General features: G+C 43.9%; 1 protein-coding gene across 1 annotated transcript in view; it reads left to right on the top strand.

The window, feature by feature from the left end:
• DNAJC2 (DnaJ heat shock protein family (Hsp40) member C2) overlaps positions 1 to 25,845 on the top strand; it is a 1,234,748-nt gene that overhangs the window by 485,520 nt on the left and 723,383 nt on the right. Inside the window, exon 11 of the mRNA XM_044088515.1 lies at positions 22,863 to 22,954. Within this exon, the coding sequence (XP_043944450.1) occupies positions 22,863 to 22,954 (92 nt within the window). The remainder of the gene's footprint in view (positions 1 to 22,862; positions 22,955 to 25,845) is intronic.

Below are 25,845 nucleotides of genomic sequence, written 5' to 3'. Positions count from 1 at the left end.
CTCACCTCACCTCACTCCTCTCACTCCTCCTCACTCCTCACTCACTCACTCCTCTCACTCACTCACTCCTCCTCACTCTCACTCACTCTCACTCACTCTCACTCACTCTCCTCACCTCACACTCACCTCACTCACTCTCACCTCACCTCACTCTCACTCACTCTCACACACTCTCACTCACTCTCACTCACTCTCACACTCACTCTCACACTCACTCTCACACTCACTCTCACTCTCACTCTCTCACCATAAGGACAATTTTTTATTCTCTGCCCATGAGTACAGAAATGAAATTGCACATTTAAATAGAAGAAACAGTTTATGCAAACTAAACGTGTACGATAACAAGGTAGAAGAATATAAAATATGGTATGCCCTTACAATGCATCTTAATAAAAATTACTTCAGAAAACAGCCACGTTGAAGAACAAGCCATCCTTACTTTCTTACTGACCTCAACTAAGATGGTTCCCATTCTTTTTTGACCTCTCTTTTCTGTACTCGCCTTTGATTTTAGATGTGTCTGCAGGACTTCTGTCTCACCTGACAGGCATGATTCATCCACACATCTTTAGCCTAAAACTGATTGTGTGATTTTTCTCATTATATTGATAGCCAGACAACCTATGCCTTCTATTTTGCCCGTCCGTTCCATTCTATTACCTTCCCATAACAATTCTATATGAGGAGTCTCTACAGAAATTTATGGAGAAGACTTTTTCTTTGAGTAAAGCAATATTGGGTAGAACCTTTCACAGCTTCAGTACATTGTCCTTGAATTTCTAGCTTGTTTTTTGTAAGAGGGTGCTAGTTTATCAAATGTCTTAACTTTTTCTCATAACTTTTCTTGAATTTGTAGTAGATTATCAATTCTTCTCTGGCTTCCTGTAAACTTTGCAAAGCATTTTTTAATGGTTTTCTTCTACTTATACCTCCTTGAAAATGTCCCATACCACAGTGGGATATACATTTGGTACGGCAAACTCTGGCAGTCTTTTCAAACTGCTGCCAAATGTAATCTAAAATTATTTACCTGGAACTCGCTCCTTTTAGTTGCATTTACTTCCGTTGGATAAGGTCAGAACTTTAAACATTATATTCTAAGTCCCCATCTTGTTTTTCCACATGGATAGGGACACTTTACATACCGATGGTTCCTCCCTACTTATGACAGAGTCAGAATCCAGCATTAACCATCCAAATTGACCTGCCAGTATTTTTCTCTGACTTTCCAAATAAAGGAGAGTTTATGCTGCACTTACTAGATGTTATGTAGTCCAATCTCGCCTATATTCTTACTCACGGGTTCGGAGCTGATATTCGGCTCCGACTCGGCCAACTTTTATTTTCTAGCACAAAGTCTCTAATTGGCTGGGCTAAACAGGTATCCTGTGTTGCACTGCTCCATAGCCCCAGATCTCGTTTGCTGCTCGTGTAGCTAGGACGTGGTCTCGCTTGGCTGTGGCTAAGTACCTCAAAATTTCTATTTTTCTCTTCAGAAAATTGTTGTGATTCAAACAAAAGCTATTTTAATAGCTATTTCTTCTTTATCGTCTATATTTGGTTGAAGTGTTGTCTGTGAGTGGTATCCCTAACTGTTCCGGTGGGCTAGGCCCATTTAAGTTAGAGGACCTAGTCCTCCTTTTTGTGCAGTGTTTTACCTTGTGTTTTGGCTTCCTGTTTTTCAGTGTGTTTTTTTTTTCCTCTGGTCGAGTTGTGTGTTGTAGTTTCTAGAACCGTTTTACTTAGAGGATGTTCATCGTGAATACAGCTGCAGTAATCACAGATGGGTTTTCTGCCGTCAGGCGGTCCCTCGGTCGGCCGAATTCCAAAGTCTTGGTCTGGCGTCGGTTGTCATCGCTTTCTCTTCTGATGTCAGTGAGGCCAGAGTATATAAGACACAGCCGACGCCATGTTCTTCAGTCTTTTTTGCCGCGCGGTGCCCGAAGCAGAAGCAGTTCGCAAGTGCCGGTCGGCCAGCTCCTGAATTACGGAAATTTTGGAAACCGAAGTCTTCATTAAAGCTAAGTACCCCGTTGGGGAAACTTTTCTTGCCTCGGACCGATGTCAGAAAAAGTTAATAATTGTATTTCTTGTGGGAAGCAAATACCGCATAAGGATTTCCATTCCCTCTGCATACCTCGTTTAGGCCCAGACCACGACGTCTCGGGCTGTCGCTTGCGCTACCTTCAATAAACGCACTATTAAGCGTCGGGAGTTAAGCCCAACACTATTTTGGTAAAGCTTTTGATTATAAAATGTCGTCGGACACTCCGACTACCGTTTTGTCCAAAAAACGCAAGGACAAGGACCGACACGCGAGGCCAGCGGTCCCCGCCGACACCACGCCAAAACAGGCTACACGTGGTCCGGTTCTCAGCGAGACGCCTTTGCAGTCCCTGACTACCGACAACACTCCTTTGGCGGTGTCCTCTGTACCCGAGACCGCTGGGACCTCGGCCCTTTCCCAGACTACAACCACCGAAGCCTTTGCTAATGTTGAGCCTACTAATTTGGACAGGTCCACCTCCACCCATGGTGTCTTTAGAACCTCATCTTCCTTTTCTATTAAGGCCTTTACCAAATCCAAAGCAGCCAGGCATCCCAAGAGGCCTGTTGCACAGGGCCCATCTCCAGGTCCCATGCCTAAAAAACAGATGCTTAAAATGGCTGAGGATTTAATTACTCTTATCAGGGTTTCTCAACCCCCGCCAGACAAGAGACCCAGAGTGGAGGAAGATTCTCCCTCTTCTGATCAGGGATCCATTTTATCAGAACATTCTGATGTAGAGAAACACTCTTACTCCCCTTTTGAGGATTCGGATGCAGAGCAGTCCATCCCTTGTATCCCTTCCTGAGGATTTTTCCTTTGGGGAAACCTTGCACACCTTGAGGGAACACTTCCATTCGGAAGGCCAAGACTTTTCAGATTCCAAGAAAAGACTTAGGGAATTTCTTTTGTTACCTCAACACAGACCTCTGGTGATACCCCCTGTTTTGGACATACTTGATGATGTTTATTCGGAGGCTTGCCTTAACCCGGATTCTCTGCCTCCTGCACCAGTCAAACCTGATAGGTACTACAGAGTACCTAACTCTCACCAATTTCTCTTCAAAAGCCATAATGCTGACCCTGAAACCATTTCACAAGGCCCCAAGAGATTGAAGGCCTCCACCGCCAAGAATCCACTTCCTGCAGAAAGAGAGTCAAGATCTTTAGAAAGGTGGGGAAAAAAGGTATATACCTCTGCCACCCTAGCCATGAGGGCCTTAAATTGTCAGTTTCATATGCTTAAATATCAACAGTTCCTGTTATCACAATTAAGGAATAAAATGTCTCAACCTGAACAACCAGATTTGAAGGAGTTACAGGATATGATGCATAGTGCAGAGCAAGTGGGTAAACACACCTTACAATGTGGTTATGATGCCCTAGAGGCCTCAAGTAGAGCGGCTGCTACAGGATCAGTCATTCGCAGACATGCCTGGCTTAGAGAACAAAACTTGCCTGATCATGTGAAAGCTAAACTTCTAGATGCTCCTTTACAAAAGGATGTGCTGTTTGGTACTAATGCTGAGGAGATACTATGAAAAATGGAAGAAAAAGCCAAATCTATGCAAACTGTCAAAGCTTTTTTACAGGTCCAACCACCACGTTTTAGCAGAAATTGGCCTTCAAAAACTGGTCCTTTCCAGCCACTGACAAGCCCCAAAGAGGTAGATACAGGTGCAAGGGGCAGAGGGCAATCACAAGGATCATATAGAGGCCGACAATGGCAAACTCCAGCACCAAGAGGTGGCGAAGACAGTGCACAACAATACAGGAAGCAAAACCAATGACTCCCTCATTTCCATGCCAAGCATGTCTCAGCTGGCAGCACCTTTGGGAGGAAAGCTAGCATTATTTGCAGGCAATTGGCATATTGTCACAACAGACAAATGGATCCTGGACATTATAAACAGAGGCTACAAATTTCAATTTCACACTTCCAAAAATGAGAGGCATGCCAAACCTGCCACAAAATCAAAGGGCAGAGGCACAACTACAAATTTCAAAGCTCATAAGCATGAGAGCTATTCAAGAGGTACCTACTCACTAACAAGGTCAAGGTTTTTATTCAAGACTTTTTCTGGTACCAAGGAAAGTAACCGACTGGAGACCCATTTTGGACTTATCCATCCTAAACACATTTCTACTCGTACCAAAATTCAAGATGCTCACATTACAGCAGCTTCTTCCTATGCTGGGCAAGGAGTTTTTGCTGGTAACATTGGACTTCAAGGAGGCATACCTGCATGTCCCAATCAGACAAAGCTGCAGAAGATACCTCCGATTTCTTGCAGGTTAAATCCACTATCAATTCTCTGCATTGCCCTTTGGCTTCTCTACTGCGCCCAGAGTATTCACAAAGTGCCTGGCATCAGTGATTGCCTACTGCAGACTTCAAGGGATACAAATTTACCCTTATTTGGACGACTGCCTGATCCAAGCGGACAGCAAGCACATACTTCTGGAACATCTGGCATATGTGACACGGTTACTGCATTCTCTGGGATACACAATTAACAAAGAGAACTCAAGGCTAACACCATCTCAGAAAATAACTTTCCTGGGTGCCAACTTGGACACAAACACCCAGATGGCCTACCTTACGCCAGAAAAACAGGGGCAACTATCTCAGTACTTCAAAATACTAGCAAAAAGTACCAGGCTTACTGCAAGGAAAATCCTGCAGGCTCTGGGATTCATGGCATCTTGCATTCTTTTAATCCCATGTGCAAAGCTGCATATGAGGAAACTTCAATGGTACCTAAAAAACCTATGGTCTCAACACAGTCACAGTTTGGAAACAATAATACCAATAATCCCATGTTTGCAAAAGGAATTTCTATGGTGGGCCCAAGCATGTCAAGCAAACACAGGCCTTCCATTCTGCAAGCCTCAAGCAAAGCAAGTTATCACAACAGACGCCTCAGATTACGCCTAGGGGGCGCACATGACGGACAGGTGCATTCAGGGCAAATGGTCCCAAAAGGAAAAGCACCTTCACATCAATCAAAAAGAAATGCTAGCAGTAATAAATGCAATTACAGCGTTCAAGGACTTCCTGCATCCAGGACAATTACTGATAAGAACAGACAACACCACAGTAATGTGGTACATAAACAAACAAGGTGGAACACATTCATACCCTTTGTGCAGACTAGCCATGACTCTTTGGAACTTGGCTCTGGAATGGCAAATCGAACTTCAAGCTCAGTACCTGCCAGGATTGGAAAACACGCTGGCAGACAATTTAAGCAGAAATATGACAGATCCACACGAATGGAAGTTACATCCTCAGGTGTTTACAGAAATAATCCAAGCGTGGGGGAGGCCAGACATAGATCTTTTTGCCTCCCACAGGAATCATCAATTGGGAAAGTTTTGTTCGAGGACCTTTCATCCAAAGGCCTGGAGAGTGGACGCCCTTTCATTCAGTTGGACAGCATGGACAGTTTACGCATTCCCACCTCTGCCTCTTCTGCCCAAGGTGCTTTTGAAAGCAAGAGCAGACAGACCGAAGATGATACTGATTGCTCCAGATTGGCCAAGGCAACACTGGTACCCACTCCTGAGGAGCCTAACACATACTCCTCCCTGGTCCCTGCCTCTAATGCCTCTTCTGCTGACTCAGCACAGCTACAAAACTCTTCACAGTCAGCTGAAAACACTCAATCTCGCTGCATGGAAAATTTCTTAACACCACAACAGACCCTACTCTCCAAGGAGGTGCAGGATGTCATTTTGGAGGCCAGAAGGCCATCTACTAGAAAAGCTTACTCCGCAAAATGGAAGCGGTTTTGTTCTTGGAATGAGAAAAAAGGCCAGGACCCTAGAAAACTGAACTTGCTGCAGGTATTACAGTATCTAGCTGAGCTGCTGAACAGTGGACTTTCATTTTCTTCCATAAAAATCCATGCCTCCGCCATTTCTGCAGAATTCAACACGGATCCTCCTTTATTTTCTCACCCACTCTTACGACAGTTTCTCAGAGGGGCTAAGAATATAAGACCACCAAAGAAACAACCAATACCAGCCTGGGATCTTAATTACATACTAGAAAAATTAACATTGCCTCCTTTTGAACCAGCTGCCTCAACAGATTTGCAATATTTGTCCTGGAAAACTGCCTTCCTTCTGGCTATCACTTCAGCTCGTAGAGTTTCGGAACTACAGGCCCTCATGGCGGTGCAGCCCTTTCTCATTTTCCATCAGGACAGGGTTTCCCTTCGTACCAACCCATCATTTATGCCTAAAGTGGTATCCAGGGTAGCTTTACATCAAGCCATACACCTTCCTACCTTTTACCCCAATCCTCAAAACAAAGGGGAAAGGCTGCTACATTCTTTAGACATCCATAGGCAGCTACGTTACTATTTGGACAGAACAAAGTCCTTCAGGAAATCAGAAGAACTCTTTGTGTCCTATGCTGTAGGGGCTCAAGGGAAGCCAGTTTCCAAGCAGACTATTTCAAAGTGGATAGGCCACTGCATACGGTTTTGTTATTCCTATCATGGGAAATCTGTTCCTACAGGTATCAGATCACACTCCACCAGGGCCACAGCTACCTCTACAGCCTTCCTCAGAGGAGTTCCTACCAAAGATATTTTGGAGGCAGCCACTTGGAGTTCTGTACATACCTTCACAAAACACTACCACCTGCCTTTATATTCCAGAACAAGAGCAGGCTTTGCCACTGCTGTTTTGCAGGGCGTTCTGGCTCAACCCAGTTCCTCCTAGTACCTACCACCCTGTGTGTAGCTTTGGGACTCTACCCATCTGTGATTACTGCAGCTGTATGCACGATGAACATAGTACAGTTTTGTACCTACCATAAATGTAGATGTTCGAGTGCTAATACAGCTGCAGTACAGTTTTCCCTCCCTCCTTCCCCACTTGGTAAAGGCATGGGGCCTAACAACCTCTTCATACAACCTGACTGGGTTATTCTTCTATGGTTTGTTTGCTTGCAACTACTGATTTTGGATTATATTGCATTGCTTGTATGTACATATAAGCATAATTTATGTATTGCCTTCCTTCTGGGGGCACCTGCCATCTGGGGCAAGAAAGACTGAAGAACATGGCGTCGGCTGTGTCTTATATACTCTGACCTCACTGACGTCAGAAGAGAAAGCGACGACAACCGACGCCGGACCAAGACTTTGGAATTCGGCCAACCGAGGGACCGCCTGACGGCAGAAAACCCATCTGATTACTGCAGCTGTATTAGCACTCGAACATCTATATTTATGGTAGGTACAAAACTGTACTTTCTTGGGTTTTTGTGTGTAGCTATAGTTTCCTGCCTTTGTTGTTTCCCGGCTAGGTCTCCCTTTCGTCTTGGTGTTGAATACCTTACTTGAGATATTTAAGGATCAAAAGGAACATAAACCTTTGGGTTTTAAGAAATGTTCCAAATGTAGCTACAAGATGTCTATTACGGATGGACATTCCATGTGTGTGTATTGCCTAGGAGCAATTCACTTGCAAGAATCCTGTAGTTTTTGCCACACTTTCAGTCCAAGGGTGCTACAGGAAAGAAAAAATAAACTTATATTGAAGGGACTCCTAAAACCTTCATTTGAGGAGTCTTTAGACTCGACTTAGAGTACTCAGTCTACGACTTTGAAGGCGAAGAAAAGATCTCCAACTCTGACGGTCTCCTCCGAGCCTCCGGAGAAAACTTCTAAACTGGACTCTACTTCCTCGGCTCCTCTGTCCTCGGGGCCGCAGGAGGTATCTGTTGTACTGGAATCGACGCCGGCTCCAATATTATTGGAACCCATTCAGAGACGGTCTCCCAGCATTAGGCATGGCTCTCCTGATAGGAGATCCCAATCCCCCTCTCTGTCCTCCCAAGTCCTCCAGGCTGTCCAATTTGGATGTCGATAGGGTGGTTCAGAGGCTCCTACAGTCGCAGTGTTGGCAAAATTATTCTCGGCTCTGACCCAGTCCGCTCCGGAGCCCGTCCCGATGCTTGTGTCGATGGTTCCTCCTCCGAGCCCTTCCTTGTCTTCGGAGCCGGAGTGCTCCGCTCCAAGTGATGTTCTTGTGCCGGCTCCGATACCCCTCAAGGGTTTATCGGTGCTGACGTCGGCTCCAACCATGTCGGTCCCGTCCACAGGTTTCGGTACTCGGGTTTCCTCTGTTGGGTCCGAGGGAGATACTTTGGGCCAGCTGTCAGTTCCAAGCCTCCCCCTCGGCGCATCGGCTCGGGGAACCCCGACCCCGGTCGTGGCCTCGGTGGCCGGTCGGCCCTCTGATTCGGGGGGACCCGCCTTTGAGGCCATGAGGAGCACACTGGCCAGATCTTCAGTTACATCACTCGGATCAGTCATTCCGTCCCCTTCCACCCCGGCTAGAGCCTCTGATGCCCCCCTATCAGTGGATGGCAGAGCCCAAAGATCTGGGGATACTCCCATGAGCGGTCCCCAACTTTGAGGGTCCCTCAGAGTCTGTGCCTGAGGAGCCCCCCAGAAAGAAGTTGTGCAAGAGGAAGCACATAGACCCCCAGGACGAGTCTCTCACTTATGATACCGACCTCGAGGAGTCAGAGGGGTCCCCCCAGTCATCCTCTGATATTGAGACAAAGAGGCGACTGGCCATCCAAAACCCCCTCTGAGGAGGAGTCTGTATTCCTCAAGGCCTTTGGAGCTCAACCCTCTGCCTCCTGGGTGTCTTCACCCTTCGACGAGCTCCTGGATTTAATTTGTTGAAGGGTGTGGGAGAATCCTGATTCGGTGGAACCTGTGCCCAGAAGGCCCAATAAGTTTCTTTCTGCCCCCCCGGGAAAAGAGTTCCTGTCCAAAAGGGTTTCTGTAGATGCCATGGTGGTGGCAGCGGCCACACATCAGGAAGTAGCCGAGTCTTCTTCTGTCCATCCTCCTAACAAGGAGTCCAGGAGCATGGACCGCTATGGGAAGCATACCCTCTCGTCAGCGACCTTCACCCTGCGGTCACTGACATATCATTGTCATTTTACTCGGCTCCAGAGGAGTTAGGAGGTACTCTAACGGGTAACGTACCTGAGGCGTTAGCACACACTGTTAACTCCCAGGTGTCTACCCTCAATTCGATTGTCAACTCGTCCATGAGGCTCATTTCGTATGCAGCCCAGGGGGCGAGTAGGGCAGCTAGTTCGGGAGTAGCCCTCAGGAGGCAAGCCTGGATGCGCCTGTGTCATTTTGTGGAGACCTTCAAGTCTTCCTTCACTGACGCCCCCTTTGATGGGTCCTCACTTTTTGGGACCAGAGTGAGACACACCCTCACCAGATGCGAGCAAGAGGGAAAGATCCTGTCTGCTGTAGGGGTCTGTTTTTCCCTCCCCTCTAGGCCTTACCCCAAGGCTCAGAGAGGAGGGAAGATGTGGTTCAAGAAATCCCAGAAGTTTTTCCCTGCCGCACAAGGTGAGTCCCCCTCCAGAGGCAGAGGAGGGGGAGGTTATTCTGGAAGACGCCGCCCTTGAGGCAGAGGAGGCCCCCACAACTCGGGAGACCATGATTCCTTTTGCGGTTCCTCTTACCATCATTCCTGATGTGTTGCCGCATTTCGTTTTACCAGGACGCCTGGGCAAGCATCACCCAGGATCGATGGGTACTCTGAATAGTTTCCAGAGGTTATTCCATTCCCTTTTTGTCAGACCCCCCCCCCGCCAGTCAGGAGGATCCCAGACGTTCCACCCAGTCAAAGAGGTCACGCAGCATTAGAAGTCTTAAAGCTGCTAAACAAAGGAGTCATCCAACCTGTTCCCTCAGACCAAATCGGATTAGAGACTTACTCAAGACTCTCTTTGGTGCCTAAAAGAACAGGGGACCTGAGACCCATTCTAGATCTCAGTCGATTAAACCACTACATTCTGAAGTCCAAGTTCCGAATGGTCACCCTTCATTCCATTTTCCCATTGCGGGGAAAAGAAGTGTGGATGTGCTCCATCGACCTCAATGATGCTTACTACCATATCAAAATGGACAGGGCATCCAGGAGTCACTTGCACTTCCAGCTGGGAGCCAGTCATTTCCAGTTTCGTGCCCAGCTCTTTGGTCTCGCTACGGCCCCCCAGGTGTTCAAGTGCTTGGCGGTGGTGACAGCTCACTTGAGACGTCAAGGATTCCAAGTGTTTCCATACCTGGACGACTGGCTCCTTACCGCCCCCACCAGGCATCTTCTCATCTGGGCCAGGGACACTACCATTACCCTCTGTCAACAACTAGGAATTACCTTGAACTGGGAAAAATCTGCCTTGCTGCCCTCACAACGTGTCACATTTATAGGCACAGAGCTAGACACCATACAAATGCGAGCCTTTCTGCCACAAGAAAGGATCGGAGTATTGTAGAATCATGCTTTATTACCCCTCAGGAAAGTACAAGCGAGATGGGTGCTTCAGCTTCTGGGATCCATGGCAGCTACCATTATGTTGGTGCCTCTAGCAAGATTACACATGAAGCTTCTTCAGTGGCTTCTCTTTGCCCAATGGTCCTTTCAGAAACTCCCCCTTTCCCACCAGATCCTACTCACAGACCGATGCAAGCAGGATCTTCGTTGGTGGCTATGCCCCCCAATCTGGACGAAGGAAAACCATTTGTCCCTTCGTCGCCACGGTGACCACGGACGCTTCCCAGATGGGATGGGGCGGCATTATCTTGGCAGGACAGTCCAAGGCACGTGACAAGATCACGAGGTACATCTGCTCATCAGTGTTTTAGAGGTGAGAGCGGTGTTATTGGCGTTGCGGGCACTTCAGAGCTCTCTTCCTCTGGGAATGATTGCAGTTCATTCGGACAACATGTCCGTTGTGTGGTACTTAAACAAGCAAGGAGGAACCAGATCTTACCCCCTGTGCAGAGAGGCCATGAGAGTGTGGCAGTGGGCAGCGTCTTCCCAATGGTTTCTAGTGGCAATGCACATTCCGGGGAAGGCCAATGTGATAGCAGACAGGCTGAGCAGAGCTATTCTGATGCCTTACAAGTGGTCTCTGAACCTCCTGATTGCAGAACAGATTTTCAACAGGTGGGGTCAGCCTTGCTGCGATCTTGTTGCCAGTCCCCTCAATGCCAAATGCAGCAGCTACTTCACCCTGATCCCCCCCACAGGGGGAGTCACCCAGGGATGCTCTAGTCCACGATTGGCCCCTCAGTCTGCTCTGTGCTTTCCCTCCATTTCCTCTGTTACCAAGAGTGATTCAGAAAGCCATATCCTTGGGAAGCAAGATGATTCTAATTGCCCCACACTGGACTCGCCAAGTCTGGTTCTCCTTTCTTCATCAATTCGCGGTGGACAGTCCTTGGACCTAGTACCAGACCTACTGACGCACATGTCGGGGCAGTTCCATTCCTCCCTGCGGACCCTCAGGTTGACAGCCTGGCTACTCCACTTCCGTCGTTAGTTAGACTTCATCGTTTTTCGCCTGAGGTGGTGCACATTTTATCCTCTTCTCATAAGTCTTCCACCAGGAAGATGTATTCCAGCAAATGGAATAGATTTTCCATTTGGGCTCAGGCCCAAGGACTTGACCCTTACACAGCCCCAATTCCTGCTGTTTTGGATTTTCTGTCCATGCTCTTTCAACAGGGTTCCGCCCCTGCTAACATTAAAGTGCAGCTGGCTGCTATTTCAAATTTTCATACCTCCTACGAGCCTTCCCTTATGGCACATAAACTCTGTAAGGCCTTTCTGAAGGGCACCTTGTTACTCTGGCCTCCTGTGTCAGAACCTATCATGCCTTGGGATCTAAACTTTGTTTTGCAAGCCCTGACTTCCCCACCTTTTGAACCGGCTGCCTCATGTGACTTAAAGTTCCTGCCTTGGAAGACTGCTTTCTTGATGGCCATCACATCAGCTAGATGGGAGTCAGAGATTTAAGCTTTGTCCATCAAACCCCCGTATTTAATCTTCCATAAGGACAGGGTTTCTCTTAGACCTAATCCATCCTTTCTTCCTTGAGCTGCCAATTTTCTTCCCTCAATTCTCGAACAAAGCAGAGTTTAGATTTCATCAATTGGACGCGCACAGGCAATTGCGATTCTAATTACACAGGACAAAACAACTACGGAAAGCTGACCAATTTGTTTGTGTCTTTTTCAGGAGGTAGAGCGGGATCCCCCATTTCCAAGGTTACAATCTCCAGATGGATTTCAAGCTGTATTTCCTTTATTTACTCCTCTGCGGGCAAATATCTACCATTCCCAGTCAAGGCTCACTCTACCAGGGCTGTTTCTGCGTCAACAGCTTACCATGCCAGACTTTCTTTGGATGATATTTGTGCTGCAGCCACGTGGGCTTCCCCACACACCTTTATTACTCATTGCAAACTGGATGTGGCTTCTAGGGGCCGGGCTTCCTTTGGTTCCACAGTCCTCAGGAGTATCTTCCTTTGAGCCTCCCAGGATAGAAGTGCTAGGGACGCTGTCCCGTGAGTAAGAATGTAGGCGAGATTGGGCTATCTAACATCAAGAAGTTATGTACTCACCATAACGTTCGATGTATGTAGTCCATCTCACCTCACATTCTTACGTACCCTCCTACCTGCCCCCTTCCTGGAGGATTTGGAGGCTGAAATTGGCGTTGAGTACCCTTCAATGGCAGTTGTTTTTTTCTTATTCCCCTTGATAGTGTTCTACTGTAGTGTGTTGTTGTTATGCATGAGGTGCGATTGTGGTTTTGCAGCAAACTAGATCTGTGGCTATGGAGCAGTGCAACATGGGATACCTGTTTAGCCCAGCCAATTAGAGACTTTGTTCTAGAAAGTAAAAGTTGGCCGAGTCGGAGCCGATATTTGGCTCAGAACCCGTGAGTAAGAATGTGAGGCGAGATGGACTACATACATCGAACGTTATGGTGAGTACATAACTTCTTGTTTATAGATAATGACGTTTCTACCTGCACAGAACTAAAAACTTAGGAAGACAGATCAATTAATCAAAATTAGCAATTTGGTCACAAAAGTAACTATAACGAAGTGGTTGACAGATTACCTTTTTTGTCTGCACTAAATTTAATTTCCCCCTAACAGAGCAATATAGGCTCTTTCAACTACACCTATGACCACTTCCACTGTAATCTAGTCTAGACTACACATGGAGTCTAGTTATGAGACAACTGCTTGGTCAAATCCTAGTACCTTTATCATTCATTACAAATTAGAGATGGTCTTGAGGTAGAGAGACCTTTGCCTCAACCGTACTCAGGAATATCCTTCATAAAAATCCACCCAGGAATTTAGATAGCTTGGGACTTTTTCCCATAAATTGAGGAAGAATGAAAATTGACAACATCCAATAAAGAAGTTATGTACTTACCATAACGTTCCATCTGTGTTGTCCATTTTCATTCTTCCTCAACTCCCCACCCTCCATTTCCTTCCATTTATCACAAGTGAATTCTGGAGGAATGAAATTCATGGGGCACCACACACGTCCCATGTGTTGAACTCTTATGATGATAATTCTTTATGGTCTTCATATCAAGCTGCAAACAAGGTCTGAGGGATGTTAGTGCTGGTGCATTATGGGTAGGGAAGGAGCTCGAGCGTTTGGTGGCCATGAGCTAACAGCCGAGTCAGATCTGAGTATTTGGTCCGAACCCATATGTTGAGGAAAAATGAAAATGGACAACACAGATGAAATGTTATGGTAAGTACATAACTGGATTGAGTATTAGTTGTGAATCGGATGGCCAAAATTTGACTGCTGAAAAAGCTTGTTCCGTTTTTACTTTGAGTTGTTAGGTGGAGTCGGCACAGGTGAGTGTTGAGTCATCTGCATACTGAATGATGGTGGCAAGATGGGTAGTAGAATGTAGCTTGTTTGTAAAAATAGTAAAGAAAAGGGGGCACCAGGATTGAGCTCTGAGGCACCCCCATGGATACAGGTAGAAGAGAAGAGAATTCATGTTGCCATTTGACTGCTTGTTGGCAATCAGACTATTATGAAACCAAGCAAGAGTAGGGTGACTGTTTAAGGGAGGCTAACTGGGTAAGGAGTTTCTGGTGGGATGCAGTCATGAAAGCTTTAGAGAGATCTAGAAAGATGTAAGATGCTATTTTGCCATCATTTCTGTAATGGTTAGTTTAGGATAGCAGTTATGGTACTGTGGTAGGGGCTGAAACAGTGTTGTGTGTCTGTTAAGAGTTTGTTAGTTAAGAGATGGTTCATAAGCTGTGTATGGATGCATTTTTGTAGGATTTTGGGCTAGTGGGGATAAAATTGCTATGGGTCTGCAATTAGAGATTTTGGTAGAGTTTCCCCCTTTATGAAGTGGGGTGATACATGATGTTTTCCAGAGCTATGGGACATGTTCTGAGATAGAGCAGTTGATCAGGATAGAGATAGTTTGCTATGGCATCTGCTTCAAGTTTAAGATATTCTGATAGTAAATTATGTGGAGCTAGAGAGATTTGTTTAAGTTTGCTAAGAAGTATTTTTATGGTGTTAGTTGGGATATACTTAAAGTGGAATGTATCATTATTTTCTATAAGCAGGGCTGGGATAGTTGGTGGGGAGTTAGTAGTTTTTAGTAAGTTTAAGTATTTATGTAGTAAAGAATGTATTGAATTGTGTAGCTAAGCTATCTTGACTAGAAGTAACTGTTGGGGTCCAGGTTCTTTGTTGGCCTGGCTGAAGGAGCTTTTTCAGGGCAGACCAAAATTTTTGTGGATTGTTACATTTTTTTCCATGGATATCAATGTAGTAGTTTTTTTTTTATCTACCTTTGTTTGGGTTTTAGCTTTATTTCTAGGTTCTGGTTCTGGTTGAAGTTGGCTTGGGTTTTGTTAATGTGCCATTGCATCCAGGCTTTGTCCCTTTAAGTAGGTTTTTAATTTCTCTTTTTAGCCATGGTGCATAATTTGCTTTGATTTTTGTGGTTCTACATGGGGCTGGTTTATTTAGGATATTGAGGAAAGCAGAGTTGAAGTTCTCTACTGTAGTATCTAGGGGTATTGTTTTGATTGGGTCCAATTGTAAGTGTGTAGGAGAGAGTTAAATGTCTCAGGGCTGAAGTCTTTTTTTGTTCTGAAATTGTTTAGATGTGGTGTTTCTGGGGGGATGAGTTTTGTTTTAGTAGCTGTCTTGGGAGGTGGTCACTGATACTGTCTGGGAGATGGCCAAAACGTGAGATTTGAGATGTTTTATTGGTTAGGATCTAGTTGAGAGTGGATTGCCTGTTGGTGGATTTGTCTATTGTAGTCAGGGATTGTATGAGTTGTCTAAAGCCATGCAGATTGATGAAATTAATGAGATTATCAGTGTTGCATTTGTTCCAGTTGGCATTAAAGTCACCCATAGTTATAGTTTCTTGTGGGAATGCTAGTGATGTGTAGTGGAATACTTCCTCTGAGTTATTACCTGGTGGAATATAAATATCTACGATGATTAAACGATGATTAAATATTTGGGGTTTATTTTGAGTTTAGTAAGAAATATTTCAGCGTTGCTGAAAGGTTGTTTGACTGGATCTTAGCATTGTAGTTTGAGAATTGCTTTTTAAAGAATGGCTACTCTTCCTCCACGTCTGTTAGTCCTGTCCAAACTATGTATATTATAACCTGGAGGTAAGATTACATTCTCATTTATGTCAGATTTCAGCCAGGTTTCTGTTAGGACAGCAGTGTCAGGGGTGTATAGCAATATGTTGACATGTAGGTCATGCATTTTGTTGAGGAGTGCGACCTGTCCACTGGATGCTGCAAAAACTATCAGCAAGTGATGTTCTCACCAGTCAATATCAAAGTATCAGCATGGGCAGGTAGCAAATATTATACCAATGTTATTGCAGAAAAAGTAGACAGTGTTGGTCAGCAGACTGGTTGATGTTAAGGGTGCTTTTATCTGGATTTGGATTTAGATGCCTAGGTAATGAAATGGATGCATTTTTCAAAATTTACAATAGTTTCTGGTTTTGAGGTAGTTAAACTAGTAAAGTGCCTTGATATGTGATGTGGTGGTGCACTCTGCTTCTAAAGTTAAATTAATGAGAGTGGCAGAGTGTCAAAGTCTGAATTTATGCAATGGCAGTTCTGCTTAGGTACCTTTTGCATAAGGCAGTGCTTGTTCACATAGATGTGAGGAAGGAGGCTCCAGTTGATGGGGGGGGGGGGGCTGTAAGGGTTGGCAGAGCTATGCTGGGTGAAATACCTGTTTGGTACTTAGCTCTGGGGGCATGGGATTATTGGCTCGAGGCCAGAGAACATACTAGAGGGGGATAAAAATGGAGGAAACCAAGGATAATGTCTCTTGGTGTGCACGCCACTGAAAGTAACTCAGAACTTATGCATTATATTAGGCAAAGAGATTGAAGTCAGAAATGAACTTAACAGCACAGTTATTTTTTCGGCATTGGGGCTCTGTTCTTTGCTGAGGGCTTGGGAGGGTGCCGGTGTTTAGCACTGCTGCAGAGAGATTGCTGTTGTAGCAGGGTTGTAACCTAAAGAAACTGAAAGAGAGGTGAAGAGCTCATTAGAGAGAGGGAGTATGTAGTAAGAGTAAAATAAATTCCTGCAGTACAAATGAATCGACTAAATTTTCAGTGGTGTAACCTTCAGTGCTAAAATATACATAAGAGAATCTGTAGTATAGCTAAAGTCACACTATGCAAAACAAGGAAAGTGGTAACATTCACATTATTAATAGAATTCATTATACCATGTAGTCCTTTGAGAAATAGTACTGTCTCCTCTATTAACCAATATGCTGTCACTGTGCATTTGTGTACATTGCTACCTGTATCAGAGCATCTTGATGAATTATTAGCATGAATCCTAAGTTGACACGGATGCAGCTGTTCACAGTAAACTAGAATGGTGGTAGTTGTCATTATAGATCACTATGGTCTAGGGAATGATCTACTGCTTCTTGCAGGGTACCTACAACCAGTTGTACAACCAGTAACCCAGTCTACCACAGATATTTTGCAAATATGGTAACTTGCTGTAGAGGAAATATAAGTGGCTCATTAACAACCTGACACTACATAAAATAGAGCTAGGTATACCAGAATTACAGAAAAGTAAAACCATAATCTAAAGCTTAAAACCTCTGCACTAGACTCTGCATAACTACCAATAAATTATAAAAACATATAAAGTATTACAGCAAATACAATCCACAAAATATATATTGAGATCTATGTACTTGGTTCTGCAGTATTACAAATAACATATAAAAAGTTACATGGCAAACACACCACTCATGGAATGCATTGGTTGCTAGCGCAGGGGACCAAACAGATTTCCTTGAATGCAGGACTTCCATTCTGTCTCTTTCCCACAACTCCAGCTCAGTCTGTTACAACAGACTCATCAGATTTTGTTTAGGGTGTTGTATCAGTGGGAATAAAAGTGCAGGGTCTTTGTAGCAAAATAGACAGGCCAAAGCACGTAAACAAGAAAGATGTTAGCTGTGATCCATGCTGTAGAATCTCTCCTTTTCCTGTGGTCCCCGGACCTCTTCAAATAACTATAGTCAGCACCAGTGATGTGATGCATAAACAGAGGAGCATCCAGTATTACTCTCTGCACAGGCTGGCTATGGTAGCTTGGAAGGTCGCACTGAAGCATTGTTTAAACAGGCCAAGCATCCTACATTCCATCATAGCAAAACGTAGTGGCATACTGGCTGAGCAAGACCAAGATATATCCCTACGAATGGAAATTGAATGAGGTGGTGAACACCTCAAAGTGATCTGGTCTGAATCTTTCAAAGCAGACAAACAATTTCTGCACCTGGACTCCTTCCAGGCAGGCCAGGTAAACAGATGTATCTGATGTCTTTTTTTGTCCATTCCTTAATCTATGATGTCAAATCACAGCTTTGACTATTTCCATAGACCTTAGCTCCATAGCTTGAGCTCCTCCCCTTCATATCTCATTTGCTGCTTCAACATTAGGACGTGTTCTACTGTACTCTAGTGTGTAGGGTCAGATAAATTGTGTGCTTTGCTGTTACCTATTTTTTTTTTATTGGGTTCTCTCTCATATTCCTTTCCATCCTCCCCTGTTTTCTCATAATAAATAAATAAAAAACTTGCTTATAGGATTAGTTTCAATGTTGGTTTTGTCTCTCTATACGGGCCTCATGCCTTGCTTTAGTTCTGTCAGTCTACCCCTTCTTGCTACCTGTTGTTGGGTATTGCTTCCTTATGTTTTTTTATTGTTGGTCATACAAGTTGGATTTAAGAAATGTTCCTTATGTGGGCATAAGATCCCCAACATGGATGCCCACCAGAAATGCTTATTGCCTTAGGTTAACTCATCTCAATGTGTAGTGTAAGATGTGTGGGTTTCAATCACCATGCACTTAGAGGGCACCGAAATAAACTGGTTCTGAAAGGATTTTGCTCCCTTCTACTACTATGACAATGTCTGCTGAATCGTGTCCCTTCTAACTAATCAGAGAAGATCAAGGGGGCTGCATCTGTGAAAGGCAAAAATTCTAAGAAGCAATCCTCTGATTCTTCTTTCCTGTGTTTTGGGTACGGCTCCTCTCCAAAACGTTTCCAAACATTGGATCCTTCTGGCTTCTCGGATCCGACAATAGACTAATTAGTCTCAGGTCCACCTTTTACTAAGGTACACCCCAGAGCCTATCCCCACAAGGCTTCATTCTCCTTTCTTCCAGTCTTCCAGGAGACTTCTCAAAGGACTTCCAGGCCACCCTCAACCTTCTCATCTCTCATGTCAACTAGGAGCCTAACGGGAGTATATGTGGACAGGATGATAAGAAAATTTCTCAGGACCCAGATTCAGTTGAGAGTCTTAATGTCTGTCACCCATCGGACCCTTGAGCTTACCACCAGCCCAGACCCAACTCTTGTCTCTACTCTGATCTGTCTTGGGGGTTTGGATCCATTGGACCTGAGAGTTCCAAATTTGTCTATGCATGATGCGAAGGCTTGGCCCTCATCTGCTCTGACAACACCTCTGTTCCAGTTGATGCCGACACTGTTGGAGCTGGAGGGATCTTGGTGCTGTAGCGTCTGCGCAGAATCCAGGGGGTTGGGCTTGACTTTGAAGTTCTTTGAGTCATTTTCCCTCTTGGAGGCTCAACACTGGGGAATTCTGCTCCGATCTTTGTGTAGAGGCAGGATCATGGGAATGCTGTAAGCCATCCTGGGCAGGTGACTTCAGTTTTTGGTTCCCCCCAACTTCTGTTTTTGAAGTAGTGCAGAGAGCATTTTCCACCTCTGTGGACAAGGCATCCTTGGGTCCACCCTTTCTACAGCTGCCTGCCTTGGGCAAGGAGTCTCTTCATACTGTCCCATCTGGGCAGCTGGGCCAGTTCAAGCCTGGAAATGGTTCTCTTCCAGGATTCTTCTCACACTTCTGAGTCCTTCCCAAAGTATCCCACAGGGGATCCCTCTTCGAAGCTCATGTGCAAAAAGGGGCAATTAGATTCCCCACAGGAATACCTCCTCCCCCCAGAAGATCCGTGTTTCTCACGGCTTTTGGAACTGATTCAGCTATGTCCTGGGTAGTCCCACCAGTGGACGAGATGGTGGACCTTCTATCCTGCCATGTTTGGAAAGGTCTGGATGTCACAGAGTCATCCCAAAATTAACTGTCAGTTACCTTTGTGAAGCCAGAAGATTGTGTCCATCGGAGCAAGGTTTTCTTGTGTGAACACCTCAAAGTGAGCTTCCTGCCTTTTTCAAAGCAGGCAGTTAAACAATTTCTGCACCAGAGCTCCTTGCAGGCAGGCCTGGACAACAAATGTTTTTCACTGACTGCCTGGAGGATTCAATTTTTATACTTTTTAGGCATCTTGTTTCTGAGGATCTGCAGCAGATATTAAAGGTGGCAAGAAACCATGCTATTAGGACATTTTATGTTGCTAATTCAAAAAGATTTTATAGTCTATGCCACAGTAGTAACTAATTTAAGAGATTCTATACCACTGGTTCTTTAATATTTGTGTGAATTACTATCCTCTGGCCTGTCTCACTCCTTTAATGAGATGAGGTGGGTCTTTCAGCCATTTCAGTATGGTTTCTTTTCTGGCTTTGTTCAGGCAAAGCGTTTTTCATTTAATATTACCTAGGAAACAAATGACATTTGTTGGGATCTTAACTTTGTGCTGGAAAGCTAAATCTGCTGCCTTTTGTACCAGCTTAGAAGGCTTTTTTACCATTCATGATTTGGAAGACTGTTTTGCTTATTGTTCTGACATCTGCAAGAGAGTATCGGAGTTGCAAGCTTTCATTATCATAGAGATAGGATTATTTTTAGAACAAATTCCTCATTTGTGCCACTACTAGTTTCCTTACTTTGAATCAAGCCATCTATCTCCCTGTATTCTTTCATGAGCTTAAAAAAACAGGGGAGAAAGGATTCTTCATACTCTGGACATGCCTAGACAGCTCTGGTATTATCTTGACAGAACCAAGTCCTTTACGAAAGCTGAACAACTGCATATTTCTTATGATAGGACAAAGAAAGGGCAACCCATGTCAAAACAGATATTTTCCAGATGGTTGTCCCTCGCTATTACTTTTTGTTTGCATTATGATAATTCACTTCAGGCGGGGTCAAGGCACATTCTACTAGAGCCTTGTCTTTGAAGGCATACTGGGAAGTGGTGGACTTCAGAAATATTCTGGAGGCAGCTATTTTGTCCTGTGTACATACTTCTTGCATAGATTACAAACTTGCTTTAGTAGTAAATTTTCAAGGGAGAGCCCGCCAGCACCAGAATTAGTGCCAGACCAACTGTGCCATGCATTGGAGTTAAAATAGAGTCCTCTGGAGGGTTTTGATGCAGTGGTTTTGAAGGTCGACGACTGTAACACCTTGAATCGACTGAAGGAGCCTGGTGTCAGTCTGTGTCTAGTTGTCAATCTTGAAGACCTCTGGCTTGGATGCTGTCGGTGCCACAGAAGTAGAGCACCTACTGTCAGTGTCCTGAAAATTACATGGTTCCAAGAGTTAGCTCCAGTACTCCTGGTGCCAAATCCTGTCCCTGGATAGGAACAGCAAATGTACAAGGGAAGGGTCATTCTATTGAGACAAACAGGGAAGAATAAAGGGCACTGTTACATGTGGGCTTTGATAAGGCCTTCATCATTTGGTCCCAGTCAAAATTCTCAGTGGAGCTCTGTACTGACCTAGAGTACCTAATTCAAAGAGCCAAAGAAGGAATCTGCTCAAGATATTTTGACAACCTGCACTCAGAGAAGTAGTCCTTTTTAAGGTCCTGGCACACTGGACTCTAGTGGAAGAAGGAGGAATGGGGATAGTTGTAGCCCTGATAGGAGTACTCTCCCTCCTAGAAACTTTCGGAAGATAATACCTGTCTGTATTCCTAGGTCTGGATTCTGCCAGTATCCATTTCTGTTTCCTTTTTTCCTCCTCATTTTTATTGCCTCCCACTTTAAGCAGTCCTTTTGTTTATTTCTGCTGTGTTGCAGAACCACAATTTTGACAAATGTCATTTTTCTCTTATAAATGATCCAACCCATGGCACACAAAACAGAGGTTATCTGTGGCCTGACAAGGGGATCATATGCCCACATTTGGAGCATTTTTTTTTAAACTAGAAGGTGACCTTATGCATAATACCACCAAAGCCAATACAACCAGGTCAAATTTTGTACAAAAGCAAATACAGTAAATCCTTAACTAAGAGCAGTAAACTGGCCAGGCTAAAGTCAAAAACACGGACTCTCTAAGATTACCAAAACATACAAACCCTTGTCAAATTGCAGTAAACAGGCTAGGCTAAAGTGAGTAACACTGTACTGCACTTTAACGCAACAAAATTTTGAAAAATGTTTTTAAAGCAGTTAAAAGGAAAACCTGAATAGGAAAGCAGACTGAGGCCTAATGCCACATGCAAAGCCTTAAAAAAGCAGAGGAGAGAAAAGTTTATAAAAGAATAATAAAGGCAAGAAAACTGTCAAGTAAATTAATGACTACACTGAATATGAAAAATTATCAGGGAAAAATATCACTTCTCTCCCAAAAGGTAAAACAATGTCTGTAGTGAAAAGCATTCAAATAAAATGGAGATCTATCTTGATGCAAACATGTCAAACGAGATCGGTTTATAAGAGTAATATCATGAGCATGAGGGGAGGAGCTTAAACTTAGGAGATCTTTTTGATGCCACCAAAGGACTGCCTGTGGCAACCAGTCCTCATTTGCAGTGTATTGACTTTATCAGGACATATGAGTAGATCTTCAAGGAAGCGATCCCTGTAGCAGCAAAGGCATTTAACCCACACCCTCTCTTGGGTCACGAGAAGAGTTATTCCTGGAATTTCTCTTGAGTCACGAGAAGAGTTATTCCTGGAATTTCTAGGACAGTTTAAACTTGGCAGCATTGGAAGTCCTGAATGGTCACATCTTTGTACGATGTTGGAAGATTTGTTGCAGTGTTGTTTGTGTGTGTGTGTGTTTTTTTTTTAATCATTTGCTTACTATGAATTTCAGCAAGTAATTTGAGAATTCATAATTTGGAACAAGTGAAAATGCTGTCAACAAGTACTGCTTTAAATGTAGGGCATAATATAAGCCCATTTAGTACTAGCTGCAGTGGCAGTGTGAGACATTCCTGATTGCCAAGGGAAAAAAATGGCTGAATCCACAGCTGTGCTGGTGAGTAAATGCTATTGTGTTATGATTTACTTGCTACGATGAGCTCTTCCTGACTGATGTGTGGTTATGTTATGTACATGTATGCACTTGTACCTAGTACGACTTTGTATGGCAGTCACTTTAAAATAAGAATGTATGACTGTTAATCATTGAGTTTCACTATTTATAGTAAATTCTAGATTCTATTTATTTGGGGATTTAATGATTTTTTTTTCTGTTTTATTGCAGCCGAGATGAACGAAAGTGGATTGAAAAGCAAAACAGAGCAGCCCGTGCCCAAAGGAAAAAAGAAGAAATGAATAGGATAAGAACATTAGTTGGTCAGTTTGAATGTTTTTTTTTTTGGGGGGGGGGGGGTTGGGGGATACAATAAAAAAATTGCATGCTCATATTTCAGTAAAATCATTCTTCCTTGTTAATTGCTGTTTGTGGAGTGTGAAAGTGTGCTCTGTTCTTGTGTAATGTCCTACGTGTTATTACTTTGGATCTCTCTCTCTCTCTCTCCAGCTTGTTTTGTTCTTGCCAGGACATCAGAGCACTGCTTTGTATGGTGTTGAGACTGCATATTGTAGAATTTTACATTTATTATCGACATGCTCACAGCAGTGTTTGAGTGCATGTGCCCTCTGTGATGGGTTGGTATGCCATTCAAAACTGTCTGTCTGCCTTACACTTGCTTCTTCCCATGATAGGCTGCAAATCCCCTGTAGCCCTGAGTAAGGTAAGTTAGACACTGGAGAATGAACAGCTGTTAATTGTGCTATAGCAAACAAGGCAGTCTTTTATGGTTGATGGTGCACAGGGATAAAGCCTTGATCATGACTCAGAGTACCTGGAATCAGCTAGTAACTTTCAAGCTGGAAACCTGCAAGGGGGGGAGATCAGGAGTGACTTATTCATACCTGATCACCAATCATGGAAGGGGGGGAATGGTTTGAATGCTGCAGTAACAAAGTTTGTTGGAGAAGGGAAGGTACAACATGCTGCACAATAGGCTAGGAATATGCTTGGCTCTATCTGATTGTCACGGTTGAAGTGACAGCTAGACCCCATGTGCAAAATATGGGAAAAGGAGTTGTGGATGGATGGGTGCCCAACATCAGCAAGATCCATTCATAAGTGACAACTACACTCAGATGAGCCCTGGTGCAGGAGTATATGAGGTTGATCAAGTGTCAAGGAAGGAGTTAGACTAAACATGCAATATTCATTCCTGTCACAAATGACAACCTGACAGAGATTCTCTCTCCCCTTGATCCTGTTAAAGCTGTAGGTACTGAAAACATATCCTCCTTTTGGAAGGAGGCAGCTCTCCTTTAGAAGGTGATGTGGAGTGCTAGAGAGGTGGCAAATGAAGGTGAGGGTGGCATGGAGCATCCGAGAGAGAGACTTGATAGTTAGGAAGTACAGAATTTTGAAAAAATTGTATAATGATTCATGGTTTCAGTACATTTTTTTCTGCAGCTGACCATGAACTGCCACTAGATCCTCTTCTCATTCCATCTTAGCTTCCCTTGAACTCAGCCTGACCCTTGTCCAAAGCCAATGAAAAGAGAGAGAGAGAGAGAGGATGCTGGTGTTCCATCATAATGCCAGCCTTGCAGTAGTTGCCCTTGGGAGGCACATGCATGCTTCCGCACATGCGCAACCACTGTTTTTGCAGCACACAGTTTGTCACACTTCTACTGTGTTTACTCCAATAAGTCTAGGTTGTCATTTCCCCAAAGGATGGGTAAGCCGACATTGGCCACTCACCCCCATCCTTCCCCTATGATGCCATCAGCTCCCATGCCGTTAATTGAACACAAGTCATCTGGGAAGCAGTAAGGGCTTTATTCTTCTGTGCCATTGCATACTGGTCATCTGTACAAACACAAGCAGAAGTGTGATTTAGGTGAAGAAAAATGAATTACTGTGATTGTTAGCATTATGTTCATTTAGCATTCTGTGCAAGGGTATTTAGGAAAGAAAAAAGGATTTCTGCTACTAGTCACTAAATTTGGATGCTTTGAGTAATTTGCCATCTTACCATGTCAATATTTGCTTTTTGAAATGCTTGCTACTGTAGGAGTCTTGTGCAGTGCTTGTTTAATGCTTCTTTATGAACAAGCAACCATCTGGAAAGCCTGATTTGGAAACTGTGCATGTATAAAACCAGTAAAACATATTCATTAGGAGTGAATGCTGTGCTTACTATTAAAATCCCCTTCTAGACTGATGTAGGCTGTATTTTGCCTTTGCTGTATACTGTATTGATGTGGCAGTATAAATGCACAACTCTTTCTCCTCCTGCTAATCAAAGATATCTATGAATATATAACAAATTCTTTCCTATTCTGGTTTGTGCCCTTCCTGCCATTTAATGTCTTCAGCTTCCTCTTCTACCGGTCTCTCTTCTTGATATCCAGTGATATCCCTTACTGTTTTTCTTATCCCCTTGTCCTTGTTATGAGCCATTTTTTTTCAGCCTACCTTGTTGCCGTTTCCTGTTTAGAAACCAGTTTGCATTTGAAGATGAGAGACACGCTGGCATGTTTGGAGTGCATTTCTGAAGGGACCCACATTTAGTGAACAGCAGTATCAAAAGTATTAATGCTGAAACTTAAGTCTGCCCATATCTTCATTTATTTGTTTACTGAGGTTGTGGATAAAATGTCTGTAAGCATGGCTCCTGACCTTCATTGACATTGTTACTGAATGTCTTTAAAGATTCTGAAACATTTTGCACAAAGAAGTTACTTCACAGAATACCACAGGAAAAATGTTATATACTCCACACCTAAAATTCAGTAAAGATGATTCTAGTGGCTAGTGGGTCTGCTGTAGTAATAGAATACTTTCACTAAATTTGTTTTGCTGACTAAGGGAGTTTGGAGTAAACAAAACAAAAATAATTTCATAAGTCCTGAATGATTTGGGGGGTAATCACCGAATGGTTCTGCGTTATGTGATGGTTATTAATCCAGGATATAAAGGTGAAGAATAAAAATTAGTTGAAGTGGACATCTTGAATGTTTCCAATCAATGGAATCTTCTTTTTTTCACAGAATTTGTTATGCTATGTGTTCTGTAAGCATACATGGGAAAATGCTTCATATTCCTAGCACACCAAATTCTTTTTTTACTACTTACACTGGTCAAACCTAGCAGTCATCATTTTGAACAGAACCATAGGTGAAGCATAAAACAACACAACTAAACTTGCAAAAAG

Source organism: Protopterus annectens, chromosome 11.part0 (assembly GCF_019279795.1).
Source record: "Protopterus annectens isolate FY-2018-M chromosome 11.part0, PAN1.0, whole genome shotgun sequence".
In the NCBI taxonomy this organism is placed as follows: Eukaryota; Metazoa; Chordata; order Ceratodontiformes; family Protopteridae; genus Protopterus; species Protopterus annectens.
This window is presented reverse-complemented; position numbering and strand designations above follow the sequence as displayed.